At 38.4% G+C, this 21940-nt stretch overlaps 1 protein-coding gene across 10 annotated transcripts in view; it reads left to right on the top strand.

The window, feature by feature from the left end:
* TTC7B (tetratricopeptide repeat domain 7B) overlaps positions 1-21940 on the top strand; it is a 337747-nt gene that overhangs the window by 7070 nt on the left and 308737 nt on the right. For 8 of the 10 annotated variants that reach the window (XM_072624950.1, XM_072624949.1, XM_072624948.1 and 5 more), the window contains exon 2: positions 20297-20451. In XM_072624950.1, the coding sequence (XP_072481051.1) occupies positions 20297-20451 (155 nt within the window). Of the gene's footprint in view, positions 1-20296; positions 20452-20700; positions 20834-21940 lie in introns of those variants that run through there. The other 2 variants (XM_072624952.1, XM_072624951.1) reach the window with 2 other exon arrangements.

The raw sequence follows: 21940 nt of genomic DNA, 5'->3' as shown, positions 1-21940 counted from the left end.
TATTCCTGTTGTCTTGCACTTGACTCCCTTCCATGGATTTTCTGGTCCAGCTATACTACCTTCCTTGCCATTCTTCATAAATGAGGCTCTAGCTCCAGTCTTGGTGCCTTTGCACTCATGCCGGAAATGCTCTCTATTCTCTTAGAATCTTGAATTTTCTTCAAGATCCAGTTTAAGTGTCACCTTCTGCACTTGTGTCTTCCCGCTCTCTGCTCCCTCCTTCTCGACTCCTCCTCTGCTGTACCTTTTATGTAGGTAGACATATCTCTATGTATATGTCTATGTACAGTGAGAATGCAAGCTCCTGGGGGTCAGAGAGCACTCTCATTTTTTCTTTGTATTCCCCTCTTAGCATGGTGCCCAGCACATACTAAGTGTTTAGTAAGTACTTAGTGAAGACTTATATTTTGTTTTCAGTTCTTTGCTACAATAAGAGATACTCATTTTGGGTTATATGGGCCCTTTCTCAACTTTCACCTGTTTGAGGTACATGACTGACAGGGGAATCTCTGTGTCAAAGGAGGAAAGCCTCTTTCTCTTACTGGGCCTCCATTTTCTATCTGTAAAATGAGGGAGTGTAGACTATATGATCCTTAAGGTCTCTTCCTGCTCTAAAGCCTGTGACTTTAGTAGTCCCAACTTGACAGGAGTGAAGAGTGCTTGAAGGAAACACACATCATGAAAGGGAGATTGTGGAGGGGCTTATAGAACCGGATAGAAGTTTGCTTTTTATCTTACATGTGCTTGGATCCAGTGACACTGGCCTCTTTGCTGTTCCATTTCTACACCGCGGGCATTTTCACTGGTTGTCCCTCATGCTTGGAATGTTCTTCCTTCTCATCTCTTCCTCTTGGCTTCCTTGAAGTCCCAGCTAAAATCCTTCTTTATGCTAGTACTCTCTCTCTGTTGATTATTTCCAATGAATCTTTTACAGCTTTTTTTTACAGTTATTTCATCTTGTCTCCCTCATTAGATGGTGAGCTCCTTGAGAGCAAGAACTGTTTTCTGCCTTTCTTTCCATCCCCAGTGGTTAGTACAGTGCCTGACACATAGCTGCTTAATTAATGTCTATTGACTGACTGACATGCAGTATGGAACCACTGAAGGTTTTTGACCAGGAAATAACTTAATTAGACTTGATTGATGTAGTAACTATGATGGATGGATAGGAAGGAGAAGAGACTATAGGAAGAAGACTGGATAGAAAGACTTACATTCTAAGTTTTTTTCTCTTCTTAGGGAGGAGACAAGGAGAATTCATTAATTCATAAACTTCTTCCACTGGGGACCCCTTTTTGAATCGTGACCGCTGGTGCTGCATGGCCTGAAGGCGTGCACAGTGCAGAGTATGACCTGCTTTGTGTTCAGAACCAAGGCTGCAGTGAAGTTGCATGCACCATGGCCAAGCACTGCCAGAAACATCTCAGATTCGTTACGTGTTTGATTTTGAATTCATTTTTGGTTGTTCCTCAGAAACCTTTTACTGTTGCCAGATTTTTCATGATCCCTTCTAGGTCATGACCCGCAGTGGTGGCCTGTAGAGAAATGATTTATAGGTTAGGTTTGACTTATGTCTAGTCTGTCATGAAGAGGAGAATAGAAAGGTACTCAGTAAATAAAAATGAATTAGATATGAACAGCTGTTTATTTTCTAACACAAAAGAAGTGCTCAGTGCAGGCGACTTACAAGTGTACATTGACAGAAAGACTTAAAGAAGCACTTGGTAACTTGTGACTATTGTCAAACTCTTCCAAGGGGCTCTGTTTCTATCAAAACAGAAAGCACTTAGTGAGATTGCTGCCTAGACATTTTACATTTCAGTAGGCTTGGTGTTTAACTTTCTTTAGGTCTGTGTTTTGGCAAGTCAGGCAGAGCTTGGCCTCATTCTCCTTTAGTGGTCACCTCAAATGCAGAAATCTTCCTTGTCTGCCAGTCTGCTTTGAGCAGATCTCTTAAACTCCCAAGATTGCCTCCAAGCCTAGATGCTTCCATTTTGGAACTGACATTGCTTATGGGAGGAACACAAAGCAGAAGAGGGAGCCAGAGACCTGGGCTCAGACTTGTCTAGTTTAGGCCCCTGTTGTCACTAGCACTTGGGAGGAGGTCATCAGGCTTCAGGGAAAGCAGCAGTTTTTTCTTTCCCATCCCTCTGGGAATAGAGGCTGATAGTCCTGACATAATCTGATGGGAAGAAAGAGGAAGAGACTTCGAGAGGGTCACTTTCTCTTAAAGATCCAGTGATTCAGTGACCTTTCTTACTCACTGGCCAGTAAAGTGATTGCTTTGTCATTCCAAAGAACTCAGGTGTTTTAGGACTGAACTCTGCGTGGAAGTGGAAAGGGTGCAGGTTCAGCAGCATGTGGGCTGGGCTCCTGTCCATCCTCTGCTCCATGAGAGTGATTATCTGAAATAGGGAGGCTGTGAAACTTTCTGCTTAAAGGGGCTAATATTTTCACATATTCTAGTATAAAGATTGGAAAGTTTCTGTTTTTTCTATCTCCCTAGCCAGATTCTATTTCTTTATATAGCCTTGGGTTTGTCATCAGAGTCTTTAGGTGTGAGTCAACCTGGTTGGAGAAACAGGACTGGGGAGACTTGATATTGTAGTTAAAAACCTGAACCTACTTTTGTTCAGGTCTTTTTGGATAATCAAATTACAGAAATGCAGAGCGTAATAGAAAACTGAGTTAGCCTTAACAAAGAGCCCAAGTCTCTTTTTGACTCAGATGAAGGTTTCTTCCCTTTCAGAATCTTTTATCTATGTAGTCATGTTCAGGTGCCAGAGACCTGAGATCTTTGTCTAGGAGTATTGAATTTACTTAAAGCCATTAGGCTTCCATGGTGATAGTTTCCTCTTTGAGGGATTTTATTGCTCTGATTTAAATTTGATTTTGAGATGTTTTAATTATGACCTGATGGAAAAAGTTGTAACTCAGAAGAAACAAAGAATTCTTTAGGAGCAAAGGTTATTGTAAAAAATGTAACCACATTATATAAAGTGGGAATAAAATCATCCTGGCATTTTCTAACAGCTGATGTCGTTGTAAATGTTCTATTATTATTTCTGAACCTCCATATTTCTTAGAGGAGGGGAAGGCACTTGGTAACCAGGGCATTCTCAAGAGTGAAATGAACAGGTAAAAATACCCTCATAAGGCAGCCATTTTTAGTTTGAAAAACTTTTAAATTGTCAATTCCTTCTTCCTTGTAATGAACAGAAATCAACTGCCCTGTAATTCCTGCTTGCTGTTCCTTGTTCTCCCCTTTGTGGCCATGGGATGTAAATCTATCCTATAAAATATTACAGACTCTCTTAAGTCTTTGTACTTTGACTCTCTCATGTGAGATCTTAGAAAGAGGAGCTGTGAGACTAGGTTAGAGAGAGACTAGGGTAGAGACTAGGTTAGGTTTAGGTAAATTGACTTGCTATTTAATAGTGATTGATATCTCCATTTACATCAGTTATACGTTGTGAATTCCTGTGACATTTTGGTGAAGCCTAAGCCCTTTCTCAGAATAATGTTTTTTAAATGCATAAAATAAAATACATAGTATTACAAAGTAAACCACTTATATTAAAATACAGTTATCAAAGTATATTTTTATAAAACAGATTCTTTGGCTCCAGGTTAAGAACTCCTGATTTAGAGGAATTTAAATATCATTGGGATTAGTAAGGTAGTGACTACGAGTGATTAGTTTCTTTGAAGGGTGTATAATCTTCATTTCAGCCCTTGGGCATGAGGTAGGAGGTAATGCCAGCTCTTGGGAAGATGTAGGAAGATATTTGTCAGGATTGGGACATCTCTGATTGAGGAAGGTTAATCCGGGTGGTTTAGTGTTCTTATTTATTGTTCTTTGAGAAGCCAGTTGGGAGATAGGAGGATTCTAAGACCCATTGGAACAAAGCATCTAGGTGTGGTTTGACTTATCTTTCCAGTTCATTTCCCTTTTCTCTCTAATCGCTCTAATCTGACTATATACACTAGGATTGGTTTTTTGGTTTTCCCTTGACATGCTTTGTTTCTGTGTATGTACTCCTTTGTTGCAAGATCCAGGGTCTGTGTTTTGGCTATTATTGTATTCTCTGTATTTGGTCAAGTGTCTTGCACAAAATAGTTGTTTAAACTTAATAGTTGCTTGTTGAGTTGAATGATCTTTGCTCATGCCATTCCTCTTGGCAGTAATACCCTTCCTTCTTTGCTCCTCCAAATTCTACCCATCTTCCAAGTATCATTTCCATGAAGACTTCCTTAACTGTTCCCACTGTTTGTGGGCTGTTTAATCTTCTGACCCATTTTGCATTGAATGACTGTAATGCCAATGCGATATCTAGCCACAGTGGATATGCTTGCATATTTACAGGGTAAATTTGAAAAATATAAACTCTCTTCCTCCAAGAAGAAACCAAAATATTTATTCATATACCAGAAACCCAGTTCTACCATGGTAACAATGAAGTTTTTACACATTACCAATAAAAGGAGCACGGCCTTCCTTCTCATAGGCCGCCTTACAAACAAGCTTCCTTAGGCAAAATCACTCCCTCTCTGCCTTATGCTAGCTGCTTTGCTCTTCTCTACTCTGCTTGCTCTCCCCCAGCTGCCTCGCTCTCTCTTCCTGCTGCACCCTTTCTGTTCCTCCCACCATGGGGTCCATGTGACTCAGGCTGTGGGCCAGGCCAAAGCTCAAAGATCACATGGGCCTATTAAAGGGCAGGGAAGATCTGCGCATTTCCCATAACATTACAATGAATGTACCACACATTTGGCACTTAATCATGTACTTTAAGGATATCATCCATTTATTCCTTTTACCAATGCTAATAATACTTATCTCCTTAATGAGTAGCTTTATTAAAAAAAATAATTTTTACCTGGTGGCCAAACCTCTCTGATGTTGAGTGTCTTTGAATTTAACTTGGTTTGTCCTCTAACAACAACAGATTAATAATAGAAATTGAGCTTACTTTGCATTACTTTTATGCAGTTACAAAGAGTGGTTATTTTATCTGTGTAACAGTCTGCAGAAGTTAAATATGAAAGAATAATAACAGGATGACTAATTGTCTGAGGACCAATTCTGTATAAACTCTCTAAAAAAGATAAGGATGAGATGAAGAATAACAATGATAATTTATATAGCCCCTTAAGGTTTACATTGGTTCCCCAAATTCTACAGACATATCTTGGAGATATTACTACTTAGGTTCCAGACTACCACAATAAAGCAAATATTGCAATAAAGCAAGTCACAAATTTTTTTGTTTCCCATAAAACATATATATATATAAAATTTATGTTTACACTACAGTCTATTACATGTGCACTAGTATTATCTCTAAAAAATAATGCACATACCTTAATTGAAAATACTTTATTGCTAAAACATGCTCACCATCATCTGAGCTTTCATTGAGTCGTAATCTTTTTTTTGGTGGTGGAGTGCTTTGCCTTGATGTTGCTGGCTGCTGACTGATCGGGATGGTGGTCGCTGAAGGTCAGGGTGACTGTGTCAGTTTCTTAAAATAAGAAGGACATCTACTGACTCTTGCATTCACGTGAATGCTTAGAGACTTTGGTGCGGTTATTAATTGGCCTAATCTCAATATTGTGTCTCGGAGTAGAAAGGCCCTACGAGGACTGAGGACAGTCAGAACACATGGAGAATTTATGGGTTACATTCTCTGCCTTGCATGGGCATCTGTATTGCCCCCAAACAATTACAATAGTAATATCAGAAATCACTGATCATATATCACCATGGCAGATATAGTTATAATGAAAAAGTTTGAAATATTATGAAAATTACCAAAATGTGATACAGAGACATAGTGTGTGCACATAGCCTTGGAAAAATGCCTCTAATAGACTGTGTTACGTGCAGGATTGCTACAAACCATCAAAAGCTCTGTCTTCAAAGCATAATAAAATGAAGTGCAATAAAACAACATATGCCTTTACATTTCTAAAACTAAGTTTGTTGTGTTTTCCCTGTCTCTGGTCCTTTTCACTTCTTTATTCTTTCTCTTTTCCTCCTAACAACTATATGAGGCAGGTAGTAATCTATTATTTTCCCCTAGATGAGAGAACTGAGACTTAGGGGTTAAATGATTATTCATTATCACACAAGTTTTAAGTGTTGGAACTAGGACTTGAAACTGTTTTCTAATTCTGAGACGAGTGTTCTTTTCCCATTATGTCAGTCCATTCATTGCAAGCCCAATATTGAAGCCATTCTAACTTGATAAAAGTTGGTAGAACTTGTGCTTTAATGACACACTCTTTGGAAAACCTAGTTACTTGCCTATCATGCTGAGACAAGAGTGTTTAAACAGCACGTCCCATCCTGTGTTACCTTTTATTGTTCTTTGTTTTGCTGTTCTTTTGTGCATGTCTTCTCAATGCCACCCAAAGCTCATTGAAGTTAAGGAACTAGGCCTTATATAAGTCTTTGTGTCTCATAGTGTATAGTACAGTGCTGGGCCCATTCAAGTGGTTCAGTAAATATTCATTCATTGGTCTTCATTGAACAGATCCAATCCGAATTGACTATGATATATTATTCATGGTCCTCAACTGGGTAGTGTGCAAAGGGAATTTGAGGCCAGCTATGCTGTTGCCTCACTGACCAGCAGTAGCACCTTGTGTCCCTGACATCCAGCCAGCAATTTCATTTGGTTCTTAGGAAATGGTGTTGGCTCATCTGATTCAGGGCAAATTCACGTGGGAGGCCTCAGGCTACTCTGGGTGACCTCATGCTTGGCAGGCAGTTGGAGCTTATGTCCTGTTTCAGTTGTTTAGAGGCCAGCATTTCCCTTCTAAGGAGCCAAGGTATTTTCCCTTGCTGGGAAGGTGTTTGCTGATTTGTTTAGAAATCAGCTCCAACTATGACAAATTGAAAGAGTGAGTTTCCCTTGGGAAAAGGGTTAGATGACCTTCGTACAAAACAGATGGGTCAGCCGCAAACCACAGAAAATCAAGCTGAGGGCAGAGTAAAGAAGTGTCTTTGAGGACGCTGCCCTGGGCATGTGTGTCATTACTCATATTCAGTGTTGGTGAGGAAGTGGAATTGGGGGTGGGAAGCGGGCCCAGGTCTTCTTTGAGGAGGCAAACCAAGTTTTGATTCTTTAGTAGTTGCCTGAGGTTAGGGAGTATTTTAGCAGTTAGGAGTCTAGAAATCAGAACACTTGGGCTTTTAGGTCTATTTTTGTCATGAATTGATTTTGCATAGGCTACTTCAGCTTTTGGAATCAGTTTTTCCTGCTGTCTAGTAAAATGGAAATACCACTGGCCTTGGCCCCAATGTTTATTGGCTATATGACTCTGGACGAGTCATTTGATTTTTCTGAGTTTCCTCACCAGCAAAAGAGGGATGATAATACTTACAGGTTTTATCTTACAAGGTGATCAGTCTTTCCAGTGTATTTCTCATTGTTCTCTAACACCAAACTTTACCTTGGCTAGGATTTCTGGGTTGTGAAGAAAGTGTTTTGTAAACTTTAAACGCTATTAAAACATATTATTATTACCATTAATCTCTCAAGGGAGTTAGGAGTAGAGTAACAAGTTTTGTTAGAATAATTGCTGTGCTTATAAATGTTCTTTGAATGTTCGGTGTGCCAGATGCTATGGTATGTATAAAAACCAATAGTGGATCAAAGACTGAACCTGGAGTTCAAATCCAACCTCAAACATTTTGCGAGGTGTGTAACCCTGGGCAAGTCATTCAATCTCTGCTTCAGTTCCAACATCTATAAAACGGAGATAATAGTGACACCTACCTCTCAGGATTGTTGTGAGGATAAAATGAGATATTATTTGTAAAGATCTTTGCAAGCCTTAGAGCACTGCGTACATTCTAGCCTTAGCTCTTATTGCTTTCTAATTGGACTAAATCTATCACAGATGGACAGTAACAGAGTGGAATGCACAGATCCTGCTGGTGCATAGTAAGGTAATGATGGTCGATTAGGGTTCAGTTAGGGGAGACTTCTAGGAAGAGCTGAGTTTTGAATGGGATCCTGAAAGATGTTACAGATTTGAATTGGCAGAGAGAGAGGAAGATTTTTAAGGGTCAGTGAAAGCACTATTATACACATGTAAGGCCAATTAATTTTCCGTAAAAGATCCTAAATTAGATTGTAAGCTTCTTCAGGGCTGAAAAATGTCTTGCTCATGCTTATGTCCTTCTCCCTCTCTCCCGTCCCTTCCTTCCTTTAACTTTGAGTTTTATACCCAGTAGGCTTCAGTGCATTTTTGTTGAATGAATGATTGTTTTTATTAACAGAGATAGATGTGGAAATGAGCAAGTTGTGGGGATGACAGCAACTGAAGAAGAGAGACTGTATTTGAATTATAGACTCATAGAGTTTTAGAATTAGAAAGGACCTTAGGAGCCTGAAGTCAAGACAGATTAAATGATTTGGCCAAGGTTTGTTGTTGTTGTCCAGTAATTTTCAGTCATGTCCAACTCTTCGTGATCCCATTTGGCGTTTTCCTAGCAAATATAGTAGCGTGTTTTGCCATTTCTTTCTCCAGCTCATTTTATGGATGAGGAAACTGAGGCAAACAAAATTAAGTGACTTGCTAAGGTCATACAACTAGTAAGCATATTAGGCCAGATTTGAACTCAGAAGATGAACTTTTCTGATTCCAGGCCAGGTACTCTTCACTCTACCACCTATCTAGCTGTCCTCAGCCAAGGTTATATAGCAGATTAATGAAAGTTGGGGCTAAAATCCAGGTCTCCTAATTCAGTTCCCTTTTTCTGTGTCTGGCAAAGTGTCTTACACATAGTAAGCTTTTAATGTTAAATTTAATTGCTGCCTCTTTCATTGTACAGTAATCAGACAATATACACTTAATAAGCACCTACTATGTGCCAATCACTGTGCTAAGAGCTATAATGATGATCATGCTATAATATGATATAATCTGATATGATGATATAAGGATCTGTTGAAGGAGATTGGAATGTTTAGATTGGAGAAGACTGGTTTGGGAGAAAGATAATTATCTTGAAGTAATTGAAGGCCTGTCAGTTAGAAGAGAGATTAGATAGATTTGTCCTGCTTTACCCCTGAGGGTAGAATTACTCTATGAGCGATGAAGTTTCTTTGAGACAGGTTTGGCTCAATGTAAGCCAAAACAATCTTCCAGGTAGAACTGGAGCTCTCTGAAAGGGGGACTCCCTCCCAGGCCTGGGGAGCTCCAGTGTTAGGGAACCTTCGGCCCTCTAGGACTTCAGGCACTGCCCTTTGACTGAATCCAAACTTCATAGAACAAATTCCTTTAATAAAAGGATTTGTTCTGTAAAACTTGTACTCGGTCAAAAGGCTGTGGACCTAGGATCTAGGAGACCACATGTAGCCTTGAGGCTACACGTTCCCCATGTGGCACCAGAGGTCCCTTCTGGTTCTGAGATTCTGTGATTCTTGACAAGAATGAAGTTGGAGAGCTGTGGGATTGTTGACTAATTGTGAAAGGCAAAGATGTGACTTTACTGAGCTCCTCTGAAGAAAGGTGCTATGCTCATTATATTTCTGTTGTTTTATTCTGTACTGCCTTGTCAGGCTTTAGTAAATAGATAAGACAAGCCCAACAGCAAAAATGAAGTACTATGCAAATGTAAAGATTATTGATACAATAGCTTCGGGACTTGGCCAGACCACTTGTCTTGTGAACGTGAGAGTTTTGGCTTTGGAGGTTTCTGGAATTCAAAGTGAATTGATGCTGTCTTCTGATACACTTTTTTCCCCCCAGAACTGAGGAGTACCCCCTGAAAAAATGGCTCCTCCTGAGTGTTGGTGGGTGTGAGTGTGGGCCATGATCATATGTTGCTTTGCATATGTTATTAAAACCAGTAACAAGTTTCCCTGGCTGGGAAGGATGAATCCTGACTCCTCCCCCTACCCCCAGTCAGTGGTTGCTATGGAGTCTAAAAAGCACAGTATAGGTACTTCTGGGGGTTCTGTAGGAGTACCGCAGCTGAAAGGGATTCTAGGGGAGCATGGAGAGCAGGACCTGGCTGCATATAGCCAGATTTTAAAATGCTATGTTTCTACTGTTTAGCTTGTGGGGGCATATTAAGATTCTCAGCGTCTTAACTCACCTTTTGTTCACCCATTACTAAACCAGCCTTGAATTTAGCCTTGACCTAGTTGCCCTGTACTTGATAGTGTTGCTTTAACTTGGCCTCTTCTTGGGACAGCCCCTTTAGCTCCAAGAACCAAGATCTTTGTTCCCAATCTTCACTTTGGCTTCATGCAGAACTCTTGTCAGCCTTTCAATTCCATGGCCAACTTTTTTCCGTGGCCACTAGCTTCTTTTTGCCTATACTATGATGGATGATTTATTGGACCCTCATTTTATTCCAATCTGTATTAATCAGTTTGATATGATTCCATAGGGATAGTGATTATAAGTTCTGATAGTAGGACTCAGAACTGTGAATTATAGATTGCGAGTTGACTTGCTTAATCATAGGAAGCTAACTAGGGGACGTCCACCCTTGTTTATCCTTGTTCGGGTGACCAAGCCTAGCATGGCAGAGGTGATTCAATTACATGGAAAGCACCCTCCCCCCCAGCCCATCTATTTTTGTTGCCTCTCCGTTCCGTCCCTCTATTGTCTAACATGGACCATGAGTACTTGGCCAGTGTACTCTGGCCCATGTAGATGTTTTGACATGTGTTTATCAGCCAAGTCCATAAGGGTGCTCACTGGCTTAGTAAGACCTCCTAAAAGGTCAGAATAGGTCTGTTACGATCTTACTAGCCTGTTTGTTCACCAGTGGGATTCTGTATTTTGTGTAGACCCTCCTAGAGGGTCAAGGGTAAGGTCTATCCATCCATAAGACTCTGTTTTTGGTGTACTCTACCTGTATTATCTAGGTATCAAGCAATGTAAACCTAATGCCTTCAAGGTAGTAGGCATCTCAGATCATAAGGGAGATAAAGTGCCATTGACTCAGACCTCTGCCCCAGTGGTTTTTCTTGTAGATGGGACAATTTTAGAATGCTACTATTTTGTTGCCACCTTTGCCCTGAAGTTTGCTTCAAAATGTTTTGACTGAGGATCTTCCTTTTTTCTCCCCTGTCTTGAGAAGGCTTTGATGTAGTTTAGAGCTGAAAGAGATCTTAGATATTCTTTACTCTTTTTATAGAAGAGTTCCTGGTCAAAAGAGCAACAAAAGGCACCCTTGAGGGTCTTCCCCTTCCAGTTTGATTTTTTTTTTTATTAAAGGGACCATCCCTTGAGTAACTACTTAAAGAGGCCTGTTCACTGAATGGGTGTACCTCATTCAAAGAAAGAATCTGATAAGACCTTAGCCTAAAAGGACTAGGGTCTCCCATTGCATCCTGGGCCACCTTCACTGGTCACGATGAATGTCTGGCCACTGGACCCAGATGGCTCTGAAGGAGTGAGGCTGGTGGTCTTGTACAGCCCTCCCTCCCTCAAATCAAAGTCAAATGCAAGTCATGTCATGTCCCTGATGTCATGGTCTTCTTCCAGAACATAGAAGAGTAGCCTGACGCCATAGAAGGGAAGTGACTTGCCCAAGGGCACACAGGTAGAAAGTAACAGAATCAGAATTTGAACTCAAGTCTTCTGGCACTAAATTAGTATTTTTTCTGACTACATCATCTTGTCTTGGAACCTGTGGAGCCAAGGCACAGTTTCTGCTTTTCATTAGCAGAGTAAGACCTTGTACATCTGATTATCAGAAGGAATGACTCCAGAAGTTTGAGGGTGGGGCTCCAAAGCCAACCAGTTTTTTTTGTTTGTTTGTTTTCAACATTCATTTTTTATAAGATTTTGAGTTTCAAATTTTTTCTTCTTTCTTCCTTTCCATCCCCCCTTCCCAAGACAGCAAGCAATCTGATAGAGGTCATACATGGGCAGTCATGGAAACAATATTTCCACATTAGTCGTGTTGTGAAAGAAGCAGAACAAAAGGGAAGAACCACAAAAAGCAGAAACAAAAAGTGAAGATAGTCTGCTTCCGTCTGCATTCAGACTCCATGGCTCTTTCTCTGGATGTGGATAGCATTTCCCATGAGTCTTTTGGAATTGTCTTAGATCATTGCATTGCTGAGAAGAGCTGAGTCTGTCAGAGCTGATCATCACACAGTGTGGCTGTTACTGTGTATAGTGTCCTGGCTCTGGTCACTTCACTCAGCATCAGTTCATATAAGTCTTTCCAAGTTTTTCTGAAGTCCACCTGCTCATCATTTCTTATAGAACAATAGTATTCCAGTACATTTATATATCACCACTTGTTCAGCCATTCCCCAGTTGTTGGGCATCCCCTCAATTTCGAATTCTCTGTTACCACAAAAAAGAGCTGCAATAAATACTTTTGTACATGTGGGTCCTTTCACCTATTTTACATAGCCCTAGAAGTGGTATTGCTAGGTCAAAGGGTATGCACATTTTTATAGCCCTTTGGGTATAGTTCCACATTGCTCTCCAAAATGAGTGGATCTTTTCACAACTCCATCTACAGTGCATTAGTGTCCCAGTTGTCCCACATCCTCTCCAGCATTTATCATTGTTCTTTTCTGTCATGTTAGCCTGCCTGGTAGATGTGATGTGCTGCCTCAGAACTGTTTTAATTTGTATTTCTTTAGTCAGTAATTTAGAGCATTTTTTCATATGACTATAGATAGCTTTAATTTCTTCATCAGCCAGCCAGTTTTGAAAAGGAAGAGAAATCTGGCTGGAGAGGATGGTCAGTAGGGGGTACAAAAAGAACTGCCAATGTTTAAAGAAGGAAGCTGTCAGCTTCCAGATTAGAGCTTTTTGAGGATAAGATTTCTGTTCTTCATAACTTGTAATGTTACCATTTGTTTCTCTTGATTTGTTTTGTTTTTATCTTCTTTTTTTTCTTTTCTTTTGGAAAACCCCAGTATCTTGGGGGGAACCACAGGGCAATTGGGAAGCCATACTAAATTAGGAAAAGATTGATAAATATAAAATAGGATACACCTGGTTTTATAGATACTCTCATGTAGAGGTTGATAACAGAGTTGTAGAAGAGAATAACCCCAGTTAGCATTGGATCTGATCGGTGTCCTTTCCTGGAGTTCCATTTCCTGGGTTAGTTAGTGGAGAGAGGGTTCAATTTGAAGACAGAGATTCCAGCTCTACATTTTATTCCCTTTATGACTTTGGGCAAATCACATTAATTCTTTGGTCCTCAGTTTCCACCTCTGTAGAATAAGACTTTTGGATTAGATATTTAGACTCTTTTCTAACTCTAAATCCCATTATTTTTTGAATAAGAAAAGAACAAAAATAAATAAATAAACGAGGAACAATAAATAAACAGATAGATAGATAGATTAAAAAAAAGAGAGAGTTTTTACTACTGCTGATATCTTACATTGGTGTAACAGTGCTCCTGGGTTCTCAGGCCACATCAGAACATCAGCTGTGGCAGTTCTATAAAGGTACAAAGTTTAGGAATAAGAAGGATGTCTTACTCTTAATCTCTTCACAGGCAGCAAGCATAGTACCTTGAACTGGGCTATGGTGTAACAGTTGGTTTAAGAACAAAGATTGAATGCAGAGTGGACCACCCCTTCCTGCTTTTCACTGTTTATAAATGTTTGTTCAAAGCAGGACTCCACCCGTTTCCCAAATCCCCTCTTCACGTTGCTCTTTCAGTGTCAGGGTTTCCCTTTCCCAAGAATGTTATGTAGCCCTGAATGGGTTGGGTTGAGGGTGACTTCTTAGGAGACCATCCATGTGGGGCAGAATTGACCCTACTTTCCCTTTCTGCTCTTTGTAATGCAGCTCTTTAATTCCAGGCCCCCGGAATTTATAGCTAGAAGGGATTTTTAGAGATTTTCTAGTACAATGATTCTTGAACTTTTTGCTTAAAATATTGAGGACCTCTTTATATTCTTATATTAGTGAGGACTCCCAAGACCTTTTCTTTATCTGAATTATCTCTATCAATATTAATTGCATTAGAAATGAAAATTGATAAAATTTAAAAATATTTGTTAATTTAAAAATAACAATAAACCCCAATTACATGCTAATAACATAAATAACTTTTTTTCAGTGAAAAGTAACTATATTTTTCAAACAGAAAAATAGTGAGGAGAGTGGGATTATTTTACATATTTTTGCACTCTATAATGTCTGGCTTAATAGAAAACAGATTCTCTTACCTGCTTCTGCAACCAATCTGCTGTGAAATGTTATTTTGGTTGAAGTATGTGCTGGCCTCATACAGATAGATATGTTGTTGGAAAAGGAAGTATTTTAAAAGGCAAATAATGTCTTAGCATTGTTATAGTACACTACATTTGAGAACTGCTGATTAGTCCATTATCCTCATTTTACAGTTGAAGAAACTCAAGCAGATATATAACTTGTCTAAAATCACACAAGAAGTAAGTTGAATCCAGATTCAAACCCAGGTCCTTTGATTTCTAATCCAGTGATTGTTTTTTCTTCCCTCTATCACACTGTGTTTTTTGACCCTACTTGCTTAATGTGAATATTCTAGAAGACTGATGTTTTCCACATTTTTCAGGAGCTCTTTTTGGTTTACTCATCCTCAACCCTTGAGATATTAAGTTCTATTTAAGGATGAACACTGGTCTGCATCAAACTTTTACCCATTAGTAAAACTTTTACTGCAGTTCAGTGAGCATATATTAACCATCTACTTACTATGTGCAAGGGGCATAGTCCTTCCTAGCCTGGCGAAGTGGATAGAGAGTTGGTCTCAGTGTCAGGAAGACCTGATCTCTGACACATTAGTTGTGTCCACTGGCAAATCCTTTAGCCTCTTTTAGGCTTAGTTTCTTTTTCTTTTTGCATTTTAAAAAATTAATATATTTGTTTTCAGTTTTCAACCATCACTTCCTTAAGTTTTAAATTTTCTCCCCCTCCCTCCTTAAAATGGCATGCAATCTTATGGGGATTTTACACATACGTTCTTATTAAATACATTTTCATATTAGTCATGTTGCATAGAAGAATTGAAACAAATGGGAGAAACCATGAGAAAAACCAAACAGAACATAACACAAGATGCTTCATTCTGCATTCCATTTCTGTAGTTCTTTCTCTGGATGTGGATGGCAGTTTACATCGAGTCTTTTTGGGAAATGTTTTAGGACCTTTCATTGCTGTGAAGGCTTCAGTCTATCAGAAACAGTCCTCGCACACTGTGGCTCTTACTGTGTGTAACGTTCTCCTGGTTCTGCCCCTTTCGCTCAGCAGCAGTTCATATAAGTCTTTCCAAGTTTTTCTGAAGTGCTCCTGTTCATCATTTCATATACCACAACTTGTTCAACCATTCCCCAGTTGATGGGCATTACCTTGATTTCCATTTTTTGGAGGCTCAGTTTCTTTCTTGGTATAAGAACCTGGAATTATACTTCTGCTTTCTATTTCAAGGGTTATTGTGAGACTCAAATGAGACGTTATTTAAAGTGCTTAGCTGACTTTAAAATACTATATCAGTGTCAATCATCAAAATTTTTTAAATATGAACTTGAAAGTGATCTGTATGTATGAATATTTCCACATTCAAAGAAAGCCAGAAAAATAGGTTTACATATGCAACTGAATCTATTGCTACATAAAGCATTAAATATGTACATTATATAATGTAGATGATAATTTTTTTGATACAAACCTACATACTCAAATTAGGTAAATATATATTTGATTAAAATATAAATTTTATGCATATATAATTTGATTTAGCATGCTAGTGCCAACATTGTACACTGCTTATTTATATCCCTTTCTAAACTTATTTATTTTCTTTTCTGTATTTTTTAAACTGTTAATTGAAGTTTTCTTGCCTTTTTTGTATCGCTATCATACTCCTCACTCTGCCTCCATAAAAGCTGTTCCTCGTACAAGTTGTCAAGCAAAATAATGATGATGATAAGTATTAACTAGCATTTAAATGGTGCTTGAAGGTTTGCAGAGCACTTTATACATATACATATCATCTCTTTTGATCATTACAACAATCCTACAAGGTAGGTGCTGTTATTTTCCCCATTTTGCAGAAGAGAAAACAGGCAAATGATAGCAGTTAAATGGCTTGTCCAGGTTCACAAAGCTAGTGAGTTTCTGAGGCAGGATTTGAACTCTATCCGTTGTGCCACCAATTTGTGTGTTGTATTGGTAACGTCTGGGAATGTCTGTATTATTCTGTGCCTACAGTCTATCACCTCTTCATCAAGATGTGTGAGGCCCTGGTGTTCTGACATCCTGATTAGTCATTGCATTTATCAGTTCTTGTCTTTTAAAACTAATTTTCATTCACAGTTGTGGTCATCATATACATTATTCTGTTTTTACTCACTGTACTCTATATATATAAGTTCATATAAGTCTTTCCAGGTTTCTTTGAATTTGTCCCTTTTGTCATTTCTGAGAGCATAATAATACTATTATATACCATAATATACATAGCCATTCTCTAATTTATGGGTATCTCCTCCCCCATTTCTTTGTTATAATAAAAAGTGCTGCTATAAATATTTTTGCACATATGGATCCTTTCTCTTTAACTTTGATCCCTTTGGGGGCATGTGGCTCGTCTTGGTCAGAGGATATAAAAGTTTAGAAACATGTTGGGTATGTTCCATATTGCTTTCCAGAATAGTTCCTACCTCTTCCAGCAATGCATTAGTGTGTCAGTTCCCCCACAGTCTCTTGGCCAAATTAATTCCCCTTTTTTTGTTATTTTTGTAAATCTGATGGATGTCAGGTGGAACCTTGGAATTGTTTTAATTTGCATTTCTCTTACTATTACTGAATTGGAGTATCTTCTCATTCATTGTCTGATAACTTGGTTTTCTTCCCTTGAGAACTACCTGTTCACATCCTTTGACCATTTATTAGGCAGTGGCTTTTGTTCTTAATATGTTTGTATCAATTCCATATACATTTTAAATATCAGAGAAATTTGCTGCTAATATTTTTTCACAGTTAATATTTTTGCCTTCTAACTATAGTGCTTTTGTTTTTGCATAAAACTTTAGAATTTTATGTAACCAAAATTTTCCATTTTATTTCCTTTCTTAATCTCTGTCCCCTTTTTGGTCAAGAGCATTTCTTCTATCACTAGAAGGTGTCTCCCATCCTTCTCCAATTTAATTTGTATCTGGGTCATTTGGAACTTATTGTGGGTATTGTATGAGAAATTGTTCTCAACCTAATTTCTCACAGACTGTTTTCCAACTTTCTTAGCAGTTTTTGACAAATAATAAATCCTTACCCTAGCACTCAGTATCCTCAGGTTGTTTAAACTCTGTGCTACTGTGTTTATTTGCTTCTCAATCTTGTTTATCTATTCGGTTCTATAATCAACTTAAAATATTTTTTAGCCAGTACTAGATTCTTTTGGTGATTACTGCTTTGTAGTATAGTTTGATATCTGGTACTGCTAGGCCTTTGTCCCTCTTTTTTCCTACCATGTTTTCCTTTTACATTCTTGACTTCTTGTCCCTCCATATGAATTTTATTTTTCCTAGTTTTATAAAGTAATCTTTTAGTACTTTGATTAGTATAGCGCTGAAGCTGTAAATTAATTTAGGTAGTATTGTTTTTTATATTAGCATGGGCCAGCAATCAGCAATTTATTCTTCAATTATTTGTTTTTGTTCTGTAAAGGATATTTTGTTGTTATATTGTTATAATTCCTGTGTGTGTCTTGATACATAGATTCCCAAATATTTTATGTATTTTGTAGTCATTTTGCATGGAATTTTTCTTTTTTAAAAATATTTCTTTGCTTGGTCTTATTGATTCAAAAAGACATGATTTTTTTGGTGTTTATTTTATATTTTACTACTTTTTTTATTATTAGTTTAGAACACTCAGTTCCACAAGCTTTTGAGTGCTAAATTTTCTCCCTGTCTTACCTCTCCCGTCTCCTCAAGATGGTGTGCAATCTTATATACATTCCTATTAAACATATTTTCACATTAGTCATGTTGTAAAGAAGAATTATAACCAATGAAATGAACCATGAGAAAGTATGTCTTGCTACTTTCCTGAAATTGATTGCTTTAATTTTTAGTTGAATCTCTAAGGTTCTCTAAGTTGACCCCCATATTATCTGCAAAATGATAATTTTGTTTTTTCTTTGCCTCTTCCCTTGATTTTTAAAGTTATTTTATTTCAATAGCTAGTGTTTCTAGAACTAGATCAGTTAAGAGGTAGTGACAGTGAATATCCTTTGTTTTACCCTTGATCTTATTGGAAAAGTCACTAGTAGTTCTCCATTATAGGTGAAAGCTCTGCCTTGATTTTAAAGAGCTATTTACCATAGTTAGGAAAGGTCTATTTACTCTTGTTCTTTTTAGTGCTAGCCCTGACAGGCCTTAGTGGGTTGTTGGGGATCTTTTTGGTCTCAGGCCTCTTGCATAGTCTTTTGGTACTTGTGTCCAGGCAATGAGTCTAGTGTCCTATCTCTTTTTGTTGACTACCAATGCTCTAAGTTGTGCAGAGAATTGGGGAGCAGCCCTGCCTTACTTTTCAATGACTCGTGGAGGCTGGTCTTCCCTTGCTCATTTTTTTGACAAGCCAGGGGGATCTGTTACTGAAGCTCACATTGACTTGATATTCCTGGAGCCCCTATTCAGAGTGCTGGTTGATTTCAAGTCCATATGTGACAATTCACTCTGTATCCTCTCCTCCCTTCTTCGAAGGCTTCTGAATTTATTTGAGCTAGCACTGGCTTCCCTGAATCAATTTCTGCCTGCCTTTGGCCTCTCTGTATTTTTTTTATGTCTTAGTTATGGATTGAATGAAGTATCTTATTTCTGAATGTTTTCTGACTTACCATTGATCTTTTTGAGGCCATTTTCATCTTCTGGAATTTCTGTAGGAGAACTGGACTTCCCTACTGCTACCTTAATGCTGCTATCTCATCTGGAAGCCCTAAAATGTTTTCTTAATAAGTTAGCCTTTTGTTTTTAATGTCCTGGATATTTTCCAATATTTTTTCCCTCTGCCTTGTTGAACCTACTCTTGTGATGTCAAAAAACAGTTGAGCAAATCTGAATGACAAATTGATAGCATACCTGACATTTCATCTACATAAGCCTCTCCCTCTCAGTTAGGAGAGAAATAGATTTCATTGTCTTTTCTCTGGGATCAGTATTGGTCATTGTGATGATTTCTTTTGCAAAGAAAATTTCTTAGGATAGCTTTCGTGCAACAGATGTACTACCTGCTATCACTAGGCCTATTCTTGAAGCCTTTCCAGCCTGGCAAAGTCATTTGAGGTAGGACCATTGGCGTAGTTTTGGAGAAGCCAGAGACACCTCTGAGATAATAGTGATAAAAACAGTAGCATATCTTAGTTTGCAAAGTGCTTTTCTCCAAACAAAAGGTACAGTTATATTATGAGAATGTTGCAGTGAGTGAGAAGACTCACTGAACCAGCTTCAAGAACCAGCTTCTTCACTTTTTAACTTTGTGACTATGGGCAAGTCACTTAATCATCCCACGCCTTAGTTTTCTAATATGTCAAATGGGAGTGGTAGCACTTACATAACTTCCCTCACAGGGTTGTTGTGAGAAACCCCTAAACATTATATAAATGTGAACTGCTATTTTTTTGGGGGGGTGGGAGGTTGGGACCTGTGCTTTCATCATTTGTGTGGGTAGATCTTCTTGTGTGGAAATTCCTTTCACTAATGGACTTCAACTTCAAGTCTTGGAGAATTGTCCATGGTAGAACAGACCTGTGTCAGAGTCAGAACTTGAACTCACGTGTTCTTAACTCCAAGGCTAGTTCTCTATCTGCTCCACCACAGTGCTCCTCACTATTAGTGCCTTTTCTATAAATGATTATGTTAGAGAGTTGCCTGGTCTAAGAGGAAGGAGTATGTGTTAAGGGCAGCATTTCAACTTAGATCATCCTGAATCTAAGACCAACTCTCTATTCCATCTTGCCTGTCATACTTTTCTGTTCCTTACCATCTCTTTCCCCATCTATATACCTACATAACATTGTACAGTATAAACATAATAACTGATTGTTGTGACTACTACTAACAATCTTTACTAAAGAACAAAATTCATTATCCAATGGCTACCTTTTCAAACTTATCCAAGATAAAAATACCAAGAGGTCCTCATTATAAGATATCACCTGGGAGGTTTCATCCATTAGTCATGTACTGAGTGGGGTTATTTTTTTCTCTCTTAGGTATCTCTTTCATCAATCTTCCAGTTTTCCAGTGTGCATCATGAAACCAATTCTCTGACCCTGATTTCATTTTGTTTCTTATAGATGATATGGCTGAGCTGCTCCTTGGGGAATCCAAACTAGAACAGTTCCTGAAAGAAAATCCATTTAAACAGGGGACCAGTCCTCGAGGTCCCAGGCCAAAGCTGACAGAGGTCCGGAAACACCTGACTGCTGCGCTAGACCGAGGGAACCTCAAGGTACTTTGGGGACTCTGAAGGAAAGTAGAAAAAAATGGGAGGAGACAGACCACTGGGACTGAGAGCTATACAGAGTTTGGGATTTCTAAGAGTCTTCTAATCCAGTGCTTCAAGATAACCAAGAGGAGAAAGGGAAAATACCTAAAATGTTTTTTTATGTATCCTAGTCATTTAATGTGACTTTTTCCCTAGAAACAGGATTCTATTTCCTGGATTTGTTGGAACCACTGATTCTACTGTTAGCTTCATAACTTATCAATTACCCTGTGGGCAGTGTGGGCTGAGCACTGTCCCTTAGACTGAATTAAAGCGATTGATTCATAGCTCATTCAGACTGTTTGAGAACTTTAGTGACATCCAGACTACGTCTCTCATTTTACAGGTAAGGAAACTAAAGCCCAGGTTGGTGAAGTGACTTGACCAAGGTTGTAGAAGCATTGTGTTAGGGCAAGTTTTTTTTTTAAGTCACTTTACATTAGATTCTTTGAAGTCATATTGTCTGGCAAAGCCATGCTATTCTTTCCTGATTGCTTGGAATAACACTGAAAATATATCACAGAGTTGAAGTTAAAATTTTGCTTTTTTAGTGAAAGATGGAAGTTAATAAGAAGTTTCACTTATAGAATAATTTTCTATTTTAGAGAATAAATAGTTCATGAATGCAACAAACTCATCTGGCACCCAAGGTACTTGGGAGTATTTACACTTTTAAAAAATGATGTCTGGTGTTCCAAATAGAGTTCAGTCAGAGGATGAAATTTCTGTTCATGTTAGTGTTGAACCTGATGGCTATCTAATCTGATGTTACCATCTTCTTCCTTTCTCTTTTCTTCTTGTTTCTACCTCCCTTCTTCCTTCCCTCTTAAGATGCTTCCTTTTGTGGCCTCTGTTCCTATTCTTCATGAAACCCTACATTTTTCTTTTTTCTTTTCACATAATGAATTCCTTCCTTCCTGGATCTTTTTCCCTTTTGCTTCTGAAGTTAAATTTTTATCTGTTGCTCCAGTGACAGCAAAATGGACAGAATGGAGTCAGAAAGGCTTGGGTTTGAATCCTGCCTCTTTATACTTACCAGTGGTGTCACTGTGGGTAAATCACTGAACCTTCCTGAGCTTCTGTTTGCTTGTCTTCAAAATGGAGATAATATTTCTAGTACCTGTCTTACAGTCATTGTGAGGCTCAGATGAGGGAATATATATGAAATCTTAATGGTTATAGAAATGTCAGCTGTTATTATTATTATTCACTTGGTAGATTTTATTCTGGCCTCCCAAATCTTGTCTTGGTGGTTTCCATATAAATCCTCATTAAAACCACTATTTAAATTGTGTTCACATCCAATCCCTTCTTTGGGACTTCTCTTTTCTTCAGCATTTCATCTGCATTGACAGTCATTGTAACCTGGGAGATTTTGAGACTGTGTCTTTTAACCCTAGTGATTTCTTCTTCTCTTTTCTTTGTGACTTTTCTCTTTTTTAAATGCTGGAAA

This window comes from Notamacropus eugenii, chromosome 7, assembly GCF_028372415.1.
Source record: "Notamacropus eugenii isolate mMacEug1 chromosome 7, mMacEug1.pri_v2, whole genome shotgun sequence".
NCBI lineage: Eukaryota > Metazoa > Chordata > Mammalia > Diprotodontia > Macropodidae > Notamacropus > Notamacropus eugenii.
Note: the sequence above shows the minus strand (reverse complement) of the source record. Positions and strands in the feature narration are given on the sequence as shown.